Source organism: Perna viridis, chromosome 6 (genome assembly GCF_037379345.1).
Source record: "Perna viridis isolate PV_CMFRI_1.1 ecotype Kerala chromosome 6, ASM3737934v1, whole genome shotgun sequence".
NCBI lineage: Eukaryota > Metazoa > Mollusca > Bivalvia > Mytilida > Mytilidae > Perna > Perna viridis.
The window spans coordinates 33,704,926-33,722,464 of record NC_142450.1 but is presented as its reverse complement, the minus strand read 5'-3'; the positions used below and the strand labels follow the sequence as shown (position 1 = coordinate 33,722,464).

The 17,539-nt window shown below is 31.6% G+C and overlaps 1 protein-coding gene across 7 annotated transcripts in view; it reads right to left on the bottom strand.

Annotated features, from left to right (window-relative positions):
• Positions 1-17,539, bottom strand: part of LOC148614645 (proto-oncogene tyrosine-protein kinase ROS-like) — a 127,893-nt gene that overhangs the window by 100,762 nt on the left and 9,592 nt on the right. For all 7 annotated transcript variants that reach the window (XM_088588892.1, XM_088588893.1, XM_088588890.1 and 4 more), the window contains exons 3-5: positions 9,090-9,155; positions 6,690-6,728; positions 1,530-1,590 (exon numbers count right to left, since the gene is read on the bottom strand). In XM_088588892.1, coding sequence (XP_088445018.1) covers positions 1,530-1,590; positions 6,690-6,728; positions 9,090-9,155 — 166 coding nt within the window. The remainder of the gene's footprint in view (positions 1-1,529; positions 1,591-6,689; positions 6,729-9,089; positions 9,156-17,539) is intronic.

Sequence of the window (17,539 nt, the reverse complement as noted above, 5' to 3'; positions counted from 1 at the left end):
TAAATTCCATGGTAACCCTAATAAAAGCTTCGAAAACTGATGACATCACAAATAGTTCTCAGACTTATGTAATATTCCAAGTTTTATGGTGGTGGGGCTAGATTAATCTCCAGTTTTATTATTATCAGAATACCTAGAATACCTTAATTTAGTCTTCCCCTTCTCACTCTTATATAAACACCTACATATCCTTTTATTGTGCATCAAGCAAAATTGAAACTTTGGGTCTAAATGATGTCGTATAGGGGTGTTCTCTCCACTAGTATAGTGTATCACAAGGTAGGAGGAATCAACCTCACAACCACAAGGTAGGAGGAATCGACCTCAATATTAAAACAAAACCTTTCCCATAAATATAAGACCTAGATTTCCTTTTATTAACTTAATCCATGGTTTTAAAATGTCAATTATTTTTATTTTCATTTTTTTTTCTGCAGTGGGCTGGAATCTAATTATACTTCAATATAATGTCAATAAGTCATTTAAAAAAGGAAGAGATAAAAAAAAATGGGGGTAAAAATGTTGTCTTCAAGCATTTTTTTCTATTTGAGAAGAGTTTATTTTTCCCACTTGACAGATAAATATGAGATCACAGACAAATATGTTGCAGGGGCCCATTGTTCTAAAGAGTATTGTGTGTCAAAGATTTTAAATCTAATGGGAGAAAATATTGATAAATAATTAATAATTAATTATAAAATGTTGAGGTAATTTATTGGATGTAAAATTTTATAATTTTTTGTTCTTGGCCAAAATCTATTGAATGAAATGCTTTGCATGTCACAGCTTGATACAACTTGAGTGGATAAACCCTGAACAGTTGGGGCAAGTATGGATAGAGCATTCAAGATAAAACAACTCAGTTAATACTGTGATTAAATGTTTGACATTGCAGAAGATTCTGTCACAGAATGACCATGTTCAAAGAACTTTAAATTTACATTTAGACATATCCCTGATATCCATAATTTTAATGCATTTTAAAATAGATACCGGTCCACATTGGACAAAACATTGATATAAGAAGAAATGCTCAACTTAATCTTTAAAACTTGGATAAATTTTTAAGAACTGATGGGGGAACATACCTAACGATGTTTTGGCTGATGTAAAATTTTGTGACTTAGTTTCTTATATTAGTTGCAACATGGCCAATTCTATTGAATTTAAAAGAACAGAACTATTGGAACTGAATCCATCATAGATTTTTAATCAAAGGACTTATGAAAATAAACAGCTAAAGGAGATTAACTTGTAACATTCCAAATTTTCTGTGTGAAAAGGGACTAACTCATGAACAGTATATGCAATAAACACCATAATCAAATTGGACCTGCATTGAATGGTCCAAAGCATCCAGAAACAAAAAAAAAGACAAACAGACGAACAGACATGAGAAACACTAAATAACCCCATCTTGATGAGTAGGGACATAAAATTTATAAGATTTTGAACAGCTATGAATTGAAGGATCAGAAAACAAATATTGTGGTTATCAACTATCCTGATGCAGTTATATGTTAACTTACTTCTGATACTTTCTGTGTAGGTTTTCAATGCAAAACTGCATCCCTGAGTACAGAATTGTCTCTACAAAATAAAAACAAAACATACATTATCTTCTTGTGACAATTAAAACATAAGGGAAAGTGAAGTAAATGATACCCCTCAATGTACTGATATATAAGAAATATTTCTAAATTTTTAACAGATTATCCTGGTTTGTGGCAGTTTACACTTATAAACCATGAAGCGGCATATAAAAAGTGTAAACTGGCCTGAACCAATTTATTTAACATGTAACACTTATTATAACGTGCTACATCCTGCATAACAATATATGGTAGAACAAAATGATACTTTATATAAATGGTTCGTTATACTGATGTTTTTGATCCCACCAGCACATTATACAAGTAAGTAAGACCTAAGGGTGATGGTAACAGACTACTACATGTATTGGTTTTATATAAATAATGTAATTCATAATTTAAAGAGCCATAAAGCAAGTCTGTTGTCAGTTCAAGTACCACATTCTGATGAAGAGTCTTCAGACAGGGGCCTAGGGATATGACTAAAATTAGAACAAGTTTTAGGTATTTTTGTCATGAACTTTTGTCCATTTTAAAAATTTTGCTTTCAGATATAAAAAAAGCTTTATTTGACATTATTTTCCATGAATGTAAAGTTACTGGAATACTGTTAACCTTCTGGCCAATTCTAGTAATGATAATACCAAAAAACTGAATTTTGATTAGAACTCCATTTCTGACAGGTCAAGTTCTTTTATTATTTTGTCTTGTGAACAAAATCCATGGTGACATCATGTTGTGAACATTTGCTGTTAAATCAATTTTCAGCTTTATACTTGAATTCTTAGCAATTCAAAAAGACTGATTATTTATTTGGTAAATAAACCAACAAAATATTGGGGTTAATTTTAATTTACTTTCAAAAGTGAAAGGTCCATCCGAAGAAAGTCCCCAATAAGAGTAAATGCAAAGTATGGCAGGTCCAGGGCCGAGGTAAATGAATTTAAATGGTCCTGCATCAGATATTCTGCGTCCTGGACCTTGGACCAATGCTTAAATTTCAATCAACCATGAATTAATAATACTGAAAACCTGACAAAAAACACCTGTAGTTTATAAAGAGTAGTACAGACAGTAACCTACAATTCTAAAGATGGTAATATTCAACTATATTGTACAATCTAACAGATATTAATACCTGATATACAAAAAAACCCTTACAACAATAATGAAGGAAAAAACAACTCCCACTAAAAAAATACCAATGAAATTCTATCCCTAGTCTTCAGATGACCAAAACAAGTGGTTATAATAAATTAGGATATAACTATCTACAACATTAATGCTATCTCTCAGATGATAGTGTAGTAGATGGAAAACTTGTAATAAACCAGAATTATTTCCATGAAATTCCTAATCCTTTCTACATCTTATCAATTGATGGAAATCAGCTAAATCTTACTTAAGCTGATGAAGAGGATTACACTGAAATAGAGAGGAGTTGATCTAGAGCTTGTAGAGAATGACCCTATAAACAAACAAAAACAAACCACTCCTAATGCAGATAACAAATGTCATTGACATGGTCGATTTTTGGTGTTCTATGAAGATTTATAGTTGAGCAATAAGGAAGTTGTTACCATTGAAGTCATACAACAAAAACTTTTGATCCAGAAAAAAGTCATACAGATGTATTAATATGATGATGTATATTAAATAAGATCACAAAAAAATTTGATACTCAAAGGGAAATTAGAAATCTTATTTCATTTCATCGTATTTATATCTATTAAAGTCTTCAACTTGGATGTACAATGTTTACTAATGGGGAGCATATCATCAATTAGCCTTCCTACATATGTCACAGGGTTGTCAGAAAGCTCCAGATTCTATCTTGAAATTTAAGAATTACACAAAACCCTTAACAACATAATTGCCCAGGAAGCCATGAAATTTTACTGGGCTAGAACAGTGGTGTTTAACTTCGTGATATAGCTAAGTTCTCTAATTGTTCAGCCACAACAACCCTAGTTACAAACTTGACTTAATTCAAGGGTTGATCCAGAGATTTTTAAAAAGGAGGGAGACAGACATTCTCTGTCTTACTTTTTCTCATGACCTCTCCCAGTTGTAAAGTGGACACCCTGTTTTTCTTTGCTTATGAAGGTTAAAACTGAGGGGTTCTCAAGTTATGATCAATACATTGCCATGTTCTCTCCGTCATTTGTTGTTCTTCTCTTTGTTGCCATAGATACCTGTTGCTTCCTTTTCTAGACCACAGAGTTTTACAAATGTATATTAATCAATTATGAATTGTTTGTTCTCAAAGGCAGATCCAGGCCTGGGACGCCAAGTGCACTGCCACTTGTTTTTTAGAATTTTCAATTCAAAGTGAATTTAATGTTGCACTATATTTATTTGGTACCAATTAAAATTCTTAAGTTCATATGAACTGATTATCCCTCAAATTACATAACAAAACTGTGATCAGATTGGTCACCAGCAATCTGACAGTGATCATTCAATCATGGGTCATTGATCCATTAAATAGTTGGGAAGATTGGTTCAGGGAGTGTATTTGGTGTTCATGCCTTTATATACTATTTTAAAAAATATGGGAAAGATAATTCAATCAATCATGCATGCAGTTAAAAGAAAAAGCCCACATGTAACATGCAACTAAAGTAAAGTTACAAATCTTTATGTTAAGAAATTTGCATGCAGTACACTCCTGGAATATAAAACATGTCTACTTAGAAATTTTCTTCACAAGACTTGATGATCCAGTTTCAGTAAGAGTGTTCCAACATGAAATAATTACATCACAATAATTAAACCAATATTGGTCATGATAAAAAGCTATTACCTCTGCAAAATTACCTGTTTTACTTAACAGTGTACAATAAACTTGCAATTTATAGTGATCCTAATTTATTGGTCAATTAGACATGGTAACTCTGTAGATAATGTTTTTTATTGGTTGGAATCAGACATCAAGTCTCTGATTACTCTAAAATCAGCATAATTACACATGGGTTAACTCTAGATTTCTATATATAGTCATCTGTCTAACTTTTAGGACCTATATAGAAGAATACAAGTACCAATTCACTACATTTGCATTGAGGGAATGGATTTACCTGGTACAACAAATCCCTACTTGACCCCTTTGTTTCAAGGCTGTTTTTATATTTCTCAATCTGAATCATTACCAACACTGTTCCTATGACACTGCTCCTTAGTGAATCTTCGGGTTAGGAGAGTTGAAACCTAAATTGATTATATTCTACTAATACGACCTTTTTCCATGCTGTGACAAAGACAATTTTAACCACCATCCCATTAGTGGAGACAGCAGAATGACCAAAACATGACCAATTATTATAAATTGAACTAATTTGTGGCCGAACTAAAATTACACTTAATAATCTGTCATATTTAATATGGACTTCAAATGTCATTCAATTTGTATGATTTTCCAAAGATAGAATGAAGGTATTTAAGAATAATTCAAATATTTATCATGTCATGATAATCAAAATCTATATCATTTATTTTCAAATTAGTGAAACCATGCAGCCTTAGTCAAATTAATTTCTTGAATGAATTTTTCATTTGGTGCTGGACAGATGATTACAAAAGCAAAGAAACTAAAATAAAAGAACATAAGAAAATCTGTTGTTTAGACAAAGTTACTGGTTCCTATAATCAGAACCATATAATTAAAACTAGAAAAAAAACAACACTGAGCCCTGTTTCATTAAAAAAAAAATTCCAAAATTGAGATTTTCCTCAAATTTTCAATTTCAAGCAATCTGATTGGTCAAAATTTGAGTTAAGGAAGATTTTGAGGTAAATCTCAATTTAAGGCCTTATGCACCAAAAAAGACATGAAGATGATTAACTAGTAAGTAGATTAACAGATTGATTAATTGATTGATTGATCATGGTTTATGGCAGATATTTCACACATTTTAGGATGAGAACCATTGACCAAATGAATAGACCCTGATTTGTACTAGTCCTACATGCTGAGCTGGATCATTATTTTGATAGCTCACAGATGCTCCATTTTGCGGATAGGCATGCTACTCCACTCAAAGGGAACACGCTATCCTGAGACCATCATAGCATCAAGTAAGTAAACAGTTTATTCAGCAAGATAAAAAACAAGTACTGACACAGTAAAATTTGTTTTTAATACTTATAACAAGCAATTTCAATTTTTGATACAGTTTTTCCAAATGCCCCTAAGCTATCAGTACTTGGCCAACCGGAAAACAGAATTGCGAACAGGTGACTTGCATTTCCATGGATGAGCGTCTCTGAGGTCAAAGGGTAAAAAGCAAAACTATACCGACTGCATCAGAAAAATAGTAAAATAAAAAAAAACATTTTTGGGTAAATAGATTTTATGTTGAAAATCTAAGGTAATTTGTCATTTGAATCCTATATGGTTTATTATTTGAAAACAGGGATTTTTTTCTTTTTCACTATTCTAGTTGAGTTTGTCATTACATCATTTAAAAAATCTTTTTTTTTTATATAAACAAGATATTATCATTGTTTTAAACTATACAATACCCAAAGGAGTCAGCTAATTTCACAAACAAACAACTTTTATTCACTTGAATAAACACTTCAATCCATGCAACTGGGAAATCAACTGAAATGTTATTCAGTTAGGAGATAACTGTATAGTCCCTTTTGTGGTAAGTTGGTGAGCATGCTCAATATACACTTCTGCGAGGTAGAGCTTGGGTAGAACAAAAGAATTTTCCTTGTGGAAGTGTATATTGAGCATGCTCTATGCATGCTCAAAGACTATCCCAACGTTAGCACAAAAGGGTCTATTGTAAATGAAGGTTTGCAGTAGTCAAACATAGATTTGATGTTCACAGATTTAGTTTTTATTCATGAAGCAACATCAGAGTCAGTAAATGGTAATCCATGATTGGTCTTCAAATCAAGATCAATAGAGAAAAAAACTTTTTTTAATACATGTTATACATGAAAATGATGTGCATACATATTAGAGAGATAAATAAAGGATCAGAATTTCTAGGGAAAGATTTTTGATATTGCTATAAGATAACAAATTAAACTGAGCAACCATAAAGAGACCAAAGAACTGAGAGTAATTAATCATAACCATACCTCTGTTTGTTGGAGAGTTCTGAATTCATTGGTCCCATCCTGAAATGATAATAAAATTACAATAACTACATTATCCATTTTTACTGCCCCAGGAAAATCATGCCACCAATTTAATTTTTATTTTTACTATAAAAATACTATTTTAAGTTGCAATTCCAGCAACAACTTAACCATTATATGTTAAATCAAGGAGATTGACAGCAAAATAACTTGAGATATGAAAATGTAACTGCTAAAAAATTTGTGAAAACACCACTAGGTTAAACCATAAAGTAGTGATATCATAGGTGGATTGAGGGGGGGGGGGGGGCAAGGGACCCTTAAGGAATTGAAATTTTTCGAAAATGTTATATCTTTTTATGATGAAGTGGATATAATGAATTATTTCACACACAGGGAATGAGGAAAAATTTTGAGGCCCTAGAAAAAGCTCCCCACCCTCCCACACTACCCCACCAAACCAATCCATTTTGTAATTCTCTGGATCTGTCACTGGATTCCCAAAAAGTAAAACAAAATCTTATTCATTCTTTTCCTATTATCTGAATACTGTCTTTACATAAATTTCAAGCTAATAGTCAATAACACAATGGTATAGATACAAAATAATCTCAAAATGCCCATAATTAAAGCAACAATGCTTAAATAATTTCCTTCCTGCAGTGAAAAATTAACGAGTCGATTACTGTAATGTTTTGCTTAATTAGACTATATAAGATGGCAAATAGACTATAGTGAGAGCTGAAGTGTTGCATAATTTGTCGAACATAAAACATTAACTGCTTCATGTGATCAAGACAATAATTTGTCTTGGAAGCAATCTATTGTAAAATGGGTATTAGTCAGAAAGCTTGCCTGTTGAGAATCAACATACTAAAGTGATATTCCAGGGCATAAAAATATAGAACAAAAATGTACAATTATACCAAAGGCACTTTAAAGTAGCTAAAATCTTTGTCTCATCTTATGTTATGTTTTTTTTTAATTTTCTACTGAAATGTTAGTCTGTCACTAAAGCATGACTTTCAAGGTCAAGAGCTCCTGTTCAAGAAATCTACCATCTATCCCCAAATAGAGAAATTATTTCAATTCAGAAGTACTGTTGAGAGATTGTCGATGTAGAATTTAGGCAAATCCATTGATAGAAAACTTTATCACACTAATTGTTATGCTCCATTGTAATGTTAAAACTATTTTTGTTATCAGAGAAAACAGGGTTTTTCTGTATCAAGTGTGTGTAACTCAGAATATATTTCCAAAGTTCCCAAACAATTCAACTAAATTATGAACAAATTAAAGAATTATTTCTCCTAATTTTAAAGTTTATAGAATTTTTATGTTATTTATTTAAATTGTGCAATTTTAGTAAATTACAAAACAAAATTCATTTTTCAGAAAACATGAGTTAATGGTTTCCAATAGATGAATATTTTTGGGGAAAAAAAGTTGTCATGTGCCACCAACTACCCGGGTCTTCCATCAATATAGAGCCTCAAAGACATTCAGACATAAATGGTACCAGTATGACCTACTTTAATTATTGTTTTCAATATTGTTTTTTAAGTCACATGCCATTTTCAGTCCTTAATAAAATTTGATATAATATTTGTCTGTCAAACAAATTAACTCTATGATAGAAAATAGTTGACATTTAGAAGAAAAATAATTGTAGCAGACAAAGCAATAACTAAGGTCATCTATCATACAATATGTAGATGAACTTTGGTGACCTATCACATCATCAACTGAGAGAAAATAAGTAAAAGATGGTTACAATTCAATCAATAACCAATTGTTGTTTTATTTATCCTATAATCTTTGGACTCGGATGTTTCTGATTTGTCCTTTCTTTCCGACACTTCATACTTTTACCCATATCTATAAAAACACTTTCATATTGGTTTCTCTTCCTTGTATCTACCAGATATAACTAAGTATAGACAATGAACTCATGTTAGAAAAAGGTTTTAATGGCTGTTCAGTGAGTAAAATTAATCTTTTAAGGGGCTGTTCAGTCAGTAAAATTAATCTTTTAAGGGGCTGTTCAGTCAGTAAAATTAATCTTTTTTAAGTACTACATGTCAGTACATACAAGAACTTCTGCATGTTATGTAAGTTTTTTACATTAATATCAACTTATATACTTTTATTCTGACTCAGTGTTGAAAATGTGACTGTCCTAAAGCAAGAATACATTGTTTTAAATAGGAATTAACAGAGAGAAAATCAAGTGATCCACACAAACTGTAACTACAGCAAAACCTTTTATACTGAGTTGGACTCTTACCAAATACCTCATGTAATTTCTTCTCAGCTTTATTTTCAATGCATTTGCCTTTTAGTCCAAAATATGTGAACTTTATTTGGTGATACATCTTTTTAAGAAATTGCTGGACTCACCTGTTTACAAACTGACTGACAGCTAGAATTCACAGCAATGTAATACTTGCTACATCCTGAGAAACACTGAAAATGGAAAATATACAATTTGAAAACAAAAATCAAATAAGTTTATAGTTCAAGAGAATATGTGTAATATTCATGTATCAGGTATTTTACATGTTTTGTACTGGTTGTTGGTTTTTTATTGTTTTCTGGTTGCCCAACTTATGTTTTGATTTTTGTCCAATTTATTTGATTTTATATCAGAGCAAAACTGCCTTCATGCTTATGGCAATTATGTAAAATACATGAACACTTCTCCCTGGTATGACACTGGTTTGAAAATATCCACAACTATGGTAAAAATAATCACAAACATTGTTATGATAAAAGCAGCAATAACATTTCCATAATCCTGGAATGATTTGCATAGCTTTCATCCTCTTTGATGTGCACAAAAAACATGATCTATCATGGCATCAGCTTTGTTAATCTGGCGAAGTTTATAGTGCTTCTTGTCTCTAAATAGATGTGCACTAATTACCCAGCAGAAAGACAAGTTCTAACTCCTACAAAGCATTAGTACCGTCATATCTGTGGAACTCTCAAAGTGTTGTTCATGTTACTATTCAGATAGTATGCAATTTAGTGAATACGACCTTAACTTTGTTAGGGACACTAAATTTAATCACGGCCTCATTAAAATTGATTTACATGACCTCAACTATTCTTTCTAATCATGTAGCAATAAATTATATTTGTTAATGAGAAATAAAATGCTTTGCAGGCTGCAGCTTGATACAATTGCACAAATCCAAAATAAGACAGTAATTTAAATAGGCAGAATTTCTTACATGAATGACTTTTTAGTCTAATTAGGACATACAGATAGTAAAATGAATTGAAACAGTAATCAAGGGAACCAAGATTCTAGCGGAAATCCAAAGAATTTAATCAAAGAATAAAAACCTTAAAATAAAAACAGAAACACAAAACAAAGAGCATAAAATAACCAAAATATGTACAAAGCAACAAAAGTAAATGACAACTCAGACTCCACTAAAAACTGGGAGCATGGGAACAAAGGAAATGGCATCAGTGGTACAAACATTGAAACAGCATAAATAGTGTTATGAAGGGGATCGAAATGTATAAAATACATGAAAAAAAAATGAAATAATCAATCTGTCTTTGTACTATTAGACCTGTCCAAGCAGCCACCCATATTCAGCAATAGTATGTCTTTAAAGACTATACCTCAATAACCTGTATACAGAGATCACCTGCCTAATGTGACCATAACTTTGCTCTCCCTTGGAAGATAACTTTAGTCAAGTTTGGTTGTAAATATGACTTGTTACATAAAATAACTTTACAATATGAACAGGTTTTATTAACTCTTTTTTGATAAATTAAGTGATGTCCACAAACCTTAATCAAAATACGATTATTGTCACTTTGATCCGTTATAAATCAGTGATGGCAAGGTACCTATTAACATGCAATAACCCAATCTTAATTAACAAAATGATGTAAGTTTGTAATTAGTCAAATATGCAATCTTAGTGTTAATTGCATTTTCAAAAGTTTTTCCACGTTTAATCTTAATGAATATATGTAACGTAGACTATACTACCGGTAGCTACTGCTAATTAAACTGAAGAGAAAAAACAATTTAAATGGGTTTTTACCTCATGGGAAGATAGTTGAAGGAGAACATTTCGTTACATGCATATTTACTTAGTCTAAGAGCATTTATCCATCTAGCATTTTCTACATCAAACCATTCCATCTGACGGTACAAAATAAATAGGACTCAAACACAAACCAGTAGTTCAGATACTTGAAGTATTTATTGTATATATGCAGCATTTAATTTTTAAATTTGGTAAAATAATCAATTTTTTTTTACTTCCATAATCAGGAGAAAAATCCTTCATCACAAAAATTTTTAAAATCCAAATTAATCAGAATTGGAAAGTAAATGGAACAAAACTTTCTACAGGAAACAAACACAATGTCAAACAAAATTAGCTGCTCTAAAGAGCTCATATCGCTCACCTGGCTTCATAAGCAACATTCAATTTTTTGTAAAGGCAGCCAGGTTTTTTCTTTGATAAAAACTCTTAACACTCATACCTAAGGAACAATCAAATTACATTTTTATTGAACTCTTTTCCAGTAGTTTCTTAAGAGAACATTCTTGAAAGAAATAACATTAAAAATTGCAAAATTACCTTGTAAAGAGCATTAACTACATGGCTTAACAGATTTGCATGAAAATTTGACCACAGACAGCTCTCATTATGCTGAACACTTTATCCCATGTCAAAAATTTGATGAACCTGATGGTTTTAGAAATATATGCAAACAATTTCTGTCTGACCCCTTTGTTCTATTTTTATTAACAGTGGCCATATTTTTCAACAGATCAAAATCCTAACTTGAATTCTATACTAAATACCCTAAGAAACATTCATACCAAGTCTGGTTCTTATTGGTCAAGTAGTTTCAGATAAGACTTTTGAAAAATTGTTCACAAAAAAGATGGATGCATGGATGACAACGGCAACAAAGATGGACAACAATGATGATGAACACCAAGTGATGACAATAGTTCACATGGGCCTATGGGCCAGGTGAGCTAAAATAAAGACACAGAGAACAAAAATTTAATCATTTTGATTTCACCAAACACAGGAATTATGTGGATCAAATGTCTATTGTAGCAAGCATTTTCTGTTTTCCGAGAAAAAATTAAGTTGCTATAGTATACATTAACAGCACAAAACAATGAACTTTACAGTAGTTATTGAGCTAATATACTGATTTCAATGCCTACATACCATGAATGCACAAGATTGTTGCATGAAATCTCAGAAGATCATCTTGTATACATATTTAGAAATTTAATCTAAGTTCAGATTAATTTATTGATAGATCCATAACATCTCTAAAACAATTTCATGAAACTAAATTCTGAGAGCTATCAAATTATGGTTAGTCACAGTTATTTTTGGTTATGCCTTTTGAAGAATTTTTTTAAAGAGTTCTGCAAAACATTTTTTTCAATATTCCGCTTAATTTGATTTCACATAATAATGGGAAATGTGTACTTTTAATAGAAAAGTAAAGAACTGACAGAACCACAAGTAAATACAAGATAGCAAAAGTGTTGCTGCAGTAAAAACAGGTATTGGAACTGGAAGGAGCAGAGAGAATAGAGCTTGTAATTTAAGACCCATTCAGGATTTTTTTAAATCTGGAATTTCTACTATTAAAAGCATTCAAAAAGGAAGACCAACACATTTTCTTGTTTTCCAAGAACACTGAAGTTGTTCTATTTAGTTTTGTAGTATATTGATACATAGTTATTAGAATTTTGTTATTTGTGTTAATACCAAACTTAATATCACAGCGCAGAAAGGGTTATTCAGTCCTAGTTTTATCATCATATTTACCCATAAGAAGTTTTACGTAGATGATCTTATAGAACCAGCAACAAAACAGAATTCAGCAAAATCATAAGAAAATACAGGATAGAAAAAGCAGTAAAAACAGGTTGTGGAATTGTGCTAAATAACAGAAGAAAATCATCCCCATGATAAGATATTTAGTCTTTACTCTATAAGAAACTACATCTTACGTTTTTGAACGTGTGTTTGGGACCCATTCAAGTGAATTAACGAGTCATGTGACTTTTTAAAGGTACTATTGTAAGTATCTATTGGATATGTTTCTATCTACCACCACTAACATCTCCTCCTTACCACATTCTGTCTTTGTCATTTATAATAGTATTGATATTCTACAGTTGATGATGGTAAGTATGAAGCTACAATTATAAAACTATTCAATATCCCTTATTTTCACAGTTACCACATATTTATTTACTAACTAGCAGGAAAAACTGAATTCTTCAGATCTAAAGTGCCAGTTGTAATGGTTTAATCAGTAGTAATAACAAACACTAGATAAACCAAAGAGAATATCTAGATAATAATTTACCATCGTTCATCAATTTAATTTACTATAGAGTACTGAAATAGTGTGATTCCATCGGCAGTAGAGATAGGAAACACAGAAAACATATAGCAGCAAGATGAAATCAAGAAAAAAATTTCATTTTAACACTGACCAAAATTCTAGTGATTACTCAATCCACATCAAAATAATTGGCTCATAGACAACTACTGTTGATAGTAGCATTTACTCCAAAATAACTGGCTCATGGATAACTTCCGTTGATAGTAGCACTCACATCAAAACAAGTGGCTCATAGACAACTACTGTTGATAGTAGCATTTACTCCAAAATAAGTGGCTCATGGAAAACTTCAGTTGATAGTAGCACTCACTCCAAAATAAGTGGCTCATGGAAAACTTCAGTTGATAGTAGCACTCACTCAAAAATAAGTGGCTCATGGAAAACTTCAGTTGATAGTAGCACTCAAGTCAAAATAAGTGGCTCATGGAAAACTTCAGTTGATAGTAGCACTCACTCAAAAATAAGTGGCTCATGGATAACTTTCGTTGATAGTAGCACTCACACCAAAATAAGTGGCTCATGGACAACTTCTGTTGATAGTAGCACTCACACCAAAATAAGTGGCTCATGGACAACTTCTGTTGATAGTAGCACTCACACCAAAATAATTGGCTCATGGACAACTTCTGTTGATAGCAGCAATATTCACTCAAGTCAATGAAAACAAAATCATGAATAATAGCATTAAGTTCCATTAAAATGACAAGGACAGTTTCTGTCGACTGCTGCATTCTTTTCAGTCAAAATGACCGATGCAAGGACAGTTTCTGTCGACTGCTGCATTCTTTCCAGTGAAAATGACCAATGCAAGGACAGTTTCTGTCGACTGCTGCATTCTTTCCAGTGAAAATGACCAATGCAAGGACAGTTTCTGTTGACTGCTGCATTCTTTTCAGTGAAAATGACTAATGCAAGGACAGTTTTTGTTGACTGCTTCTTTCCACTGAAATGACTAAGAGGCCTCAATGGATAGTAGTATTCTGTCATGTCCTGACTAGGAGAAAAGAAAAACTTCCATGGATAAGCATTCATCCAAGTTAAAGTAATTGGGTGTAAGGGCAATTACATTTCATGTATAGTTGCATTCCTCCTTGATTACTTGGAACTAGGACAATTTTATTAGTAGTGACATTCTCTGGATCTAAATGACTAGAGTAAGTTAAACTTCCAAGGATACAGCAATAAAAACTTCATTTTCTACTTGGAAGAATCTCAAATATTTTCCTTCAACATGATGACAAATCTTATGTAATAAACCCTCATTAATATACATGTAATAAGAAGAGGGTTTTCATATCTCGACCAATCGTTCACCTCATCAAAATGCATGTCATAAGAAGAGGGTTTTCATATCTTGACCAATCGTTCACCATATGCCAACTTTACTGTAGCATTTCAATATATCAAACTTTAAAACATATGATTTCAATAAGAATTGTATTTCAGACAGTCTTATCACATGGAAAGAAGTCCAACAGAGCAAACATGTTGAAAATGCTAATTTCAATCCATCAATCTAGATGTCTTTATCACAAAGGTCAAAATGTTTGGAATGGCTCCATTTCAATCTATTCATCATAATCATGTCTCAATTACACAGGTCAGCTCATGGTGTCAAAGGTCAGCTCTACTTGTTTTTCCTTCGTTGATCCATCATAAATACCCCTAACAAGTGTATCTTAAATAATTAACATATTCCTGGGTTGGAAAAATCATTACTTTTGTTTTCTGTTTGTTTTTCTTTAGCAGTGGGAGCTGATGGATTTGTACCCAAAACACATGTGTCTTTGTCATAGGAATGATTTGTATAAATAGTCAAGAGGGTATGATCTAAAAAAAAGTCTTGGAATGGAATGGAATGGAATACAATCAAAATTCACATAACATTTGACATAATGAGTAACTTTATTTTTTAACATTTCATATAAAGCAGAGGGAACAACCTTAATTTTAGGTAGATAAAGTTGGACAGTTATGACTAAAACACTAAGTGTTTGTACCTATGTCTCTTCTAACACTCAAAATGACATTTTTTTTAAATCTTTCTTCAAATCTAGCCAAATAAGTGCAAAAGTGTCACAAAAACTTGGTTTGAGGGGTAGGAGTTTCTTATTAAACTACTGGAGGACATCATATGCTGGGAGGGACAGACAGACAGACAAATACAGAATAATGCCACTCTTCTTTGTTAATTACAAGTTATATATATTATATTTAAGCTTACACTGGTTGATAAAGATGAAGGTTTAGAATATCATCAACAATAAATATGTTACCAACTTATGATGACAGAATACCTATGAGATTGAAGCATTTTATTAATTACTTTCATCTTTTTTTTTAAATCCTCTCTAATATCAAAGCATCATTAAGATAGACCTGTTGAATTATGGGTTTCAACATAGGATCATAAATTTAAAAGCCAATGTTATGAAATTTTTATTAACCACTAATATGCCTAAAATTAAATATGGTGTATAAAATTCAGTAATGACGAATGCATGCTGAAACAAAAGGGGAAGGTTCACTATAAAATTAGCATACAAATGAATAAAAAAGGAACCTTCAGACCCCCCTTTTTCAAGACAGACTTCAGAATTAATTTAAGTGGCAGACTGATAACCTGCACCTTAAATTCCTTTCACTAATTATACCCTATCAAGATTTACTCCAAGTTATCTAACTTAAAACACACGCTCCTGAATTTTCAAGGTTAAGAGAAATCAGTGAAGCATTTTAAAGTCTTGAAATCATTCAGAACAGATCATCGCTACTGGTAAATGTCAGCAAATGTTACTCCAACCATTCACCTAATTGCATTTTGAAAACAATTCCAATTTAATTTCCTTAACATGAATCCGGGCAAAGTTTACATAATTGTGATAAAGTTTCAATTCAATTTTACAATACAGCTAGTGATTTTGGTCATGTCAGAAAAATTTTATACAGTAATTTGGCTGAAGGTTCTATTATATTAATTAGTTAAACTAGGGTAGAGATACTGAAATACAGCAAGCTATTTGATACTTAATGTCATTTTAGGAAAAATTAGGTGCAAAATTATGATTTAAACCAAAACTCAATACCAAATATGAACATCGTGTCAGGTTCTTTATGGCCATGATGTAATTGTAATTAATATTCCAGGAATAAAAAAAAAGACGATCCAAGGACAGGTTACATTCCTGAAAACTGTCATTTAATAATGACAGTTATGTCCCACATTGCCTATAGATGGTGCCATTAGTTTTCATATAAATAGAGTACAGTTACGTTTTCCTCCCTTTAGATTATTACAATGAGGCTCTATTTTTTTTCTTCCCTGTAGATTATTACAATGAGGTTCTATTTTTTTTCTTCCTTTTAGATTATTACAATGAGGTTCTATTTTTTTCCTCCCTTTAGATTATTACAATGAGCTTCTTTTTTTCCTCCCTGTAGATTATTACAATGAGGTTCTATTTACTATCCTCCTTGTAGATTATTACAATGAGGTTCTATTTTTTCCTCCCTGTAGATTACTACTATGTGGTTTTATTTTTGTCCTCCCTATAGATTATTACAATGAGGTTCTATTTTTTTTTCTTCCCTGTAGATTATTACAATGTGGTTCTATGTTTTTTCATCCCTGTAGATTACTACAATGTGGTTTTATTTTTGTCCTCCCTGTAGATTATTACAATGAGGTTCTATTTTTGTTCCTCCATGTAGATCATTACAATGAGGTTCTATTTACTATCCTCCCTGTAGGTTATTAAAATGAGGTTCTATTTTTTTCCTCCCCTGTAGATTATTATAATGAGGTTCTATTTACTACTATAAAAATGATTTTAGTGAAAATTATGGTGTGCAGTGGGCTTTCCATATATACTAGTTTTGGTTTTTTTTGGCAAATCATTATGTAATTACTCTTCAAAATTACCATTTCTGCCACTACTTCCTCACTTGGAGGAGGATACATTTTTTTATCATAATACAACTTGTTTGCATTGACTGGTATTAGAGGGGAACATGTGTCTTTTATTACATTCCTGAAAATGTCCCACTTAAATTAGAATTTTTCACAAAAAATATTAAAGAATAACCCATTGAAATTCAGAAGATCATTCAAAATGGCCCATTTCCAAATTTATAATCCCAATCGCTGTGTTGGACTGTGGAAACAATTATCAAGATTTTAAATAGTATATGTACATACATCATTCTGCTTAACCTATGTAGAAACCAGTGATAGAAACATTAATTTACAGATAAACATGCATATTTTATGACTATATTAATATACATTTGTAGAGGAACGAAAATGAAAGCAGATCATTTCTAAAATCCAGTAGTTCTGTAACTTATTCTCATTTCTCAGCAACAGAAGTACATACCAGTTTGTCTACCATCTATTAATTTTGATTTTCAATGTTTTTTGC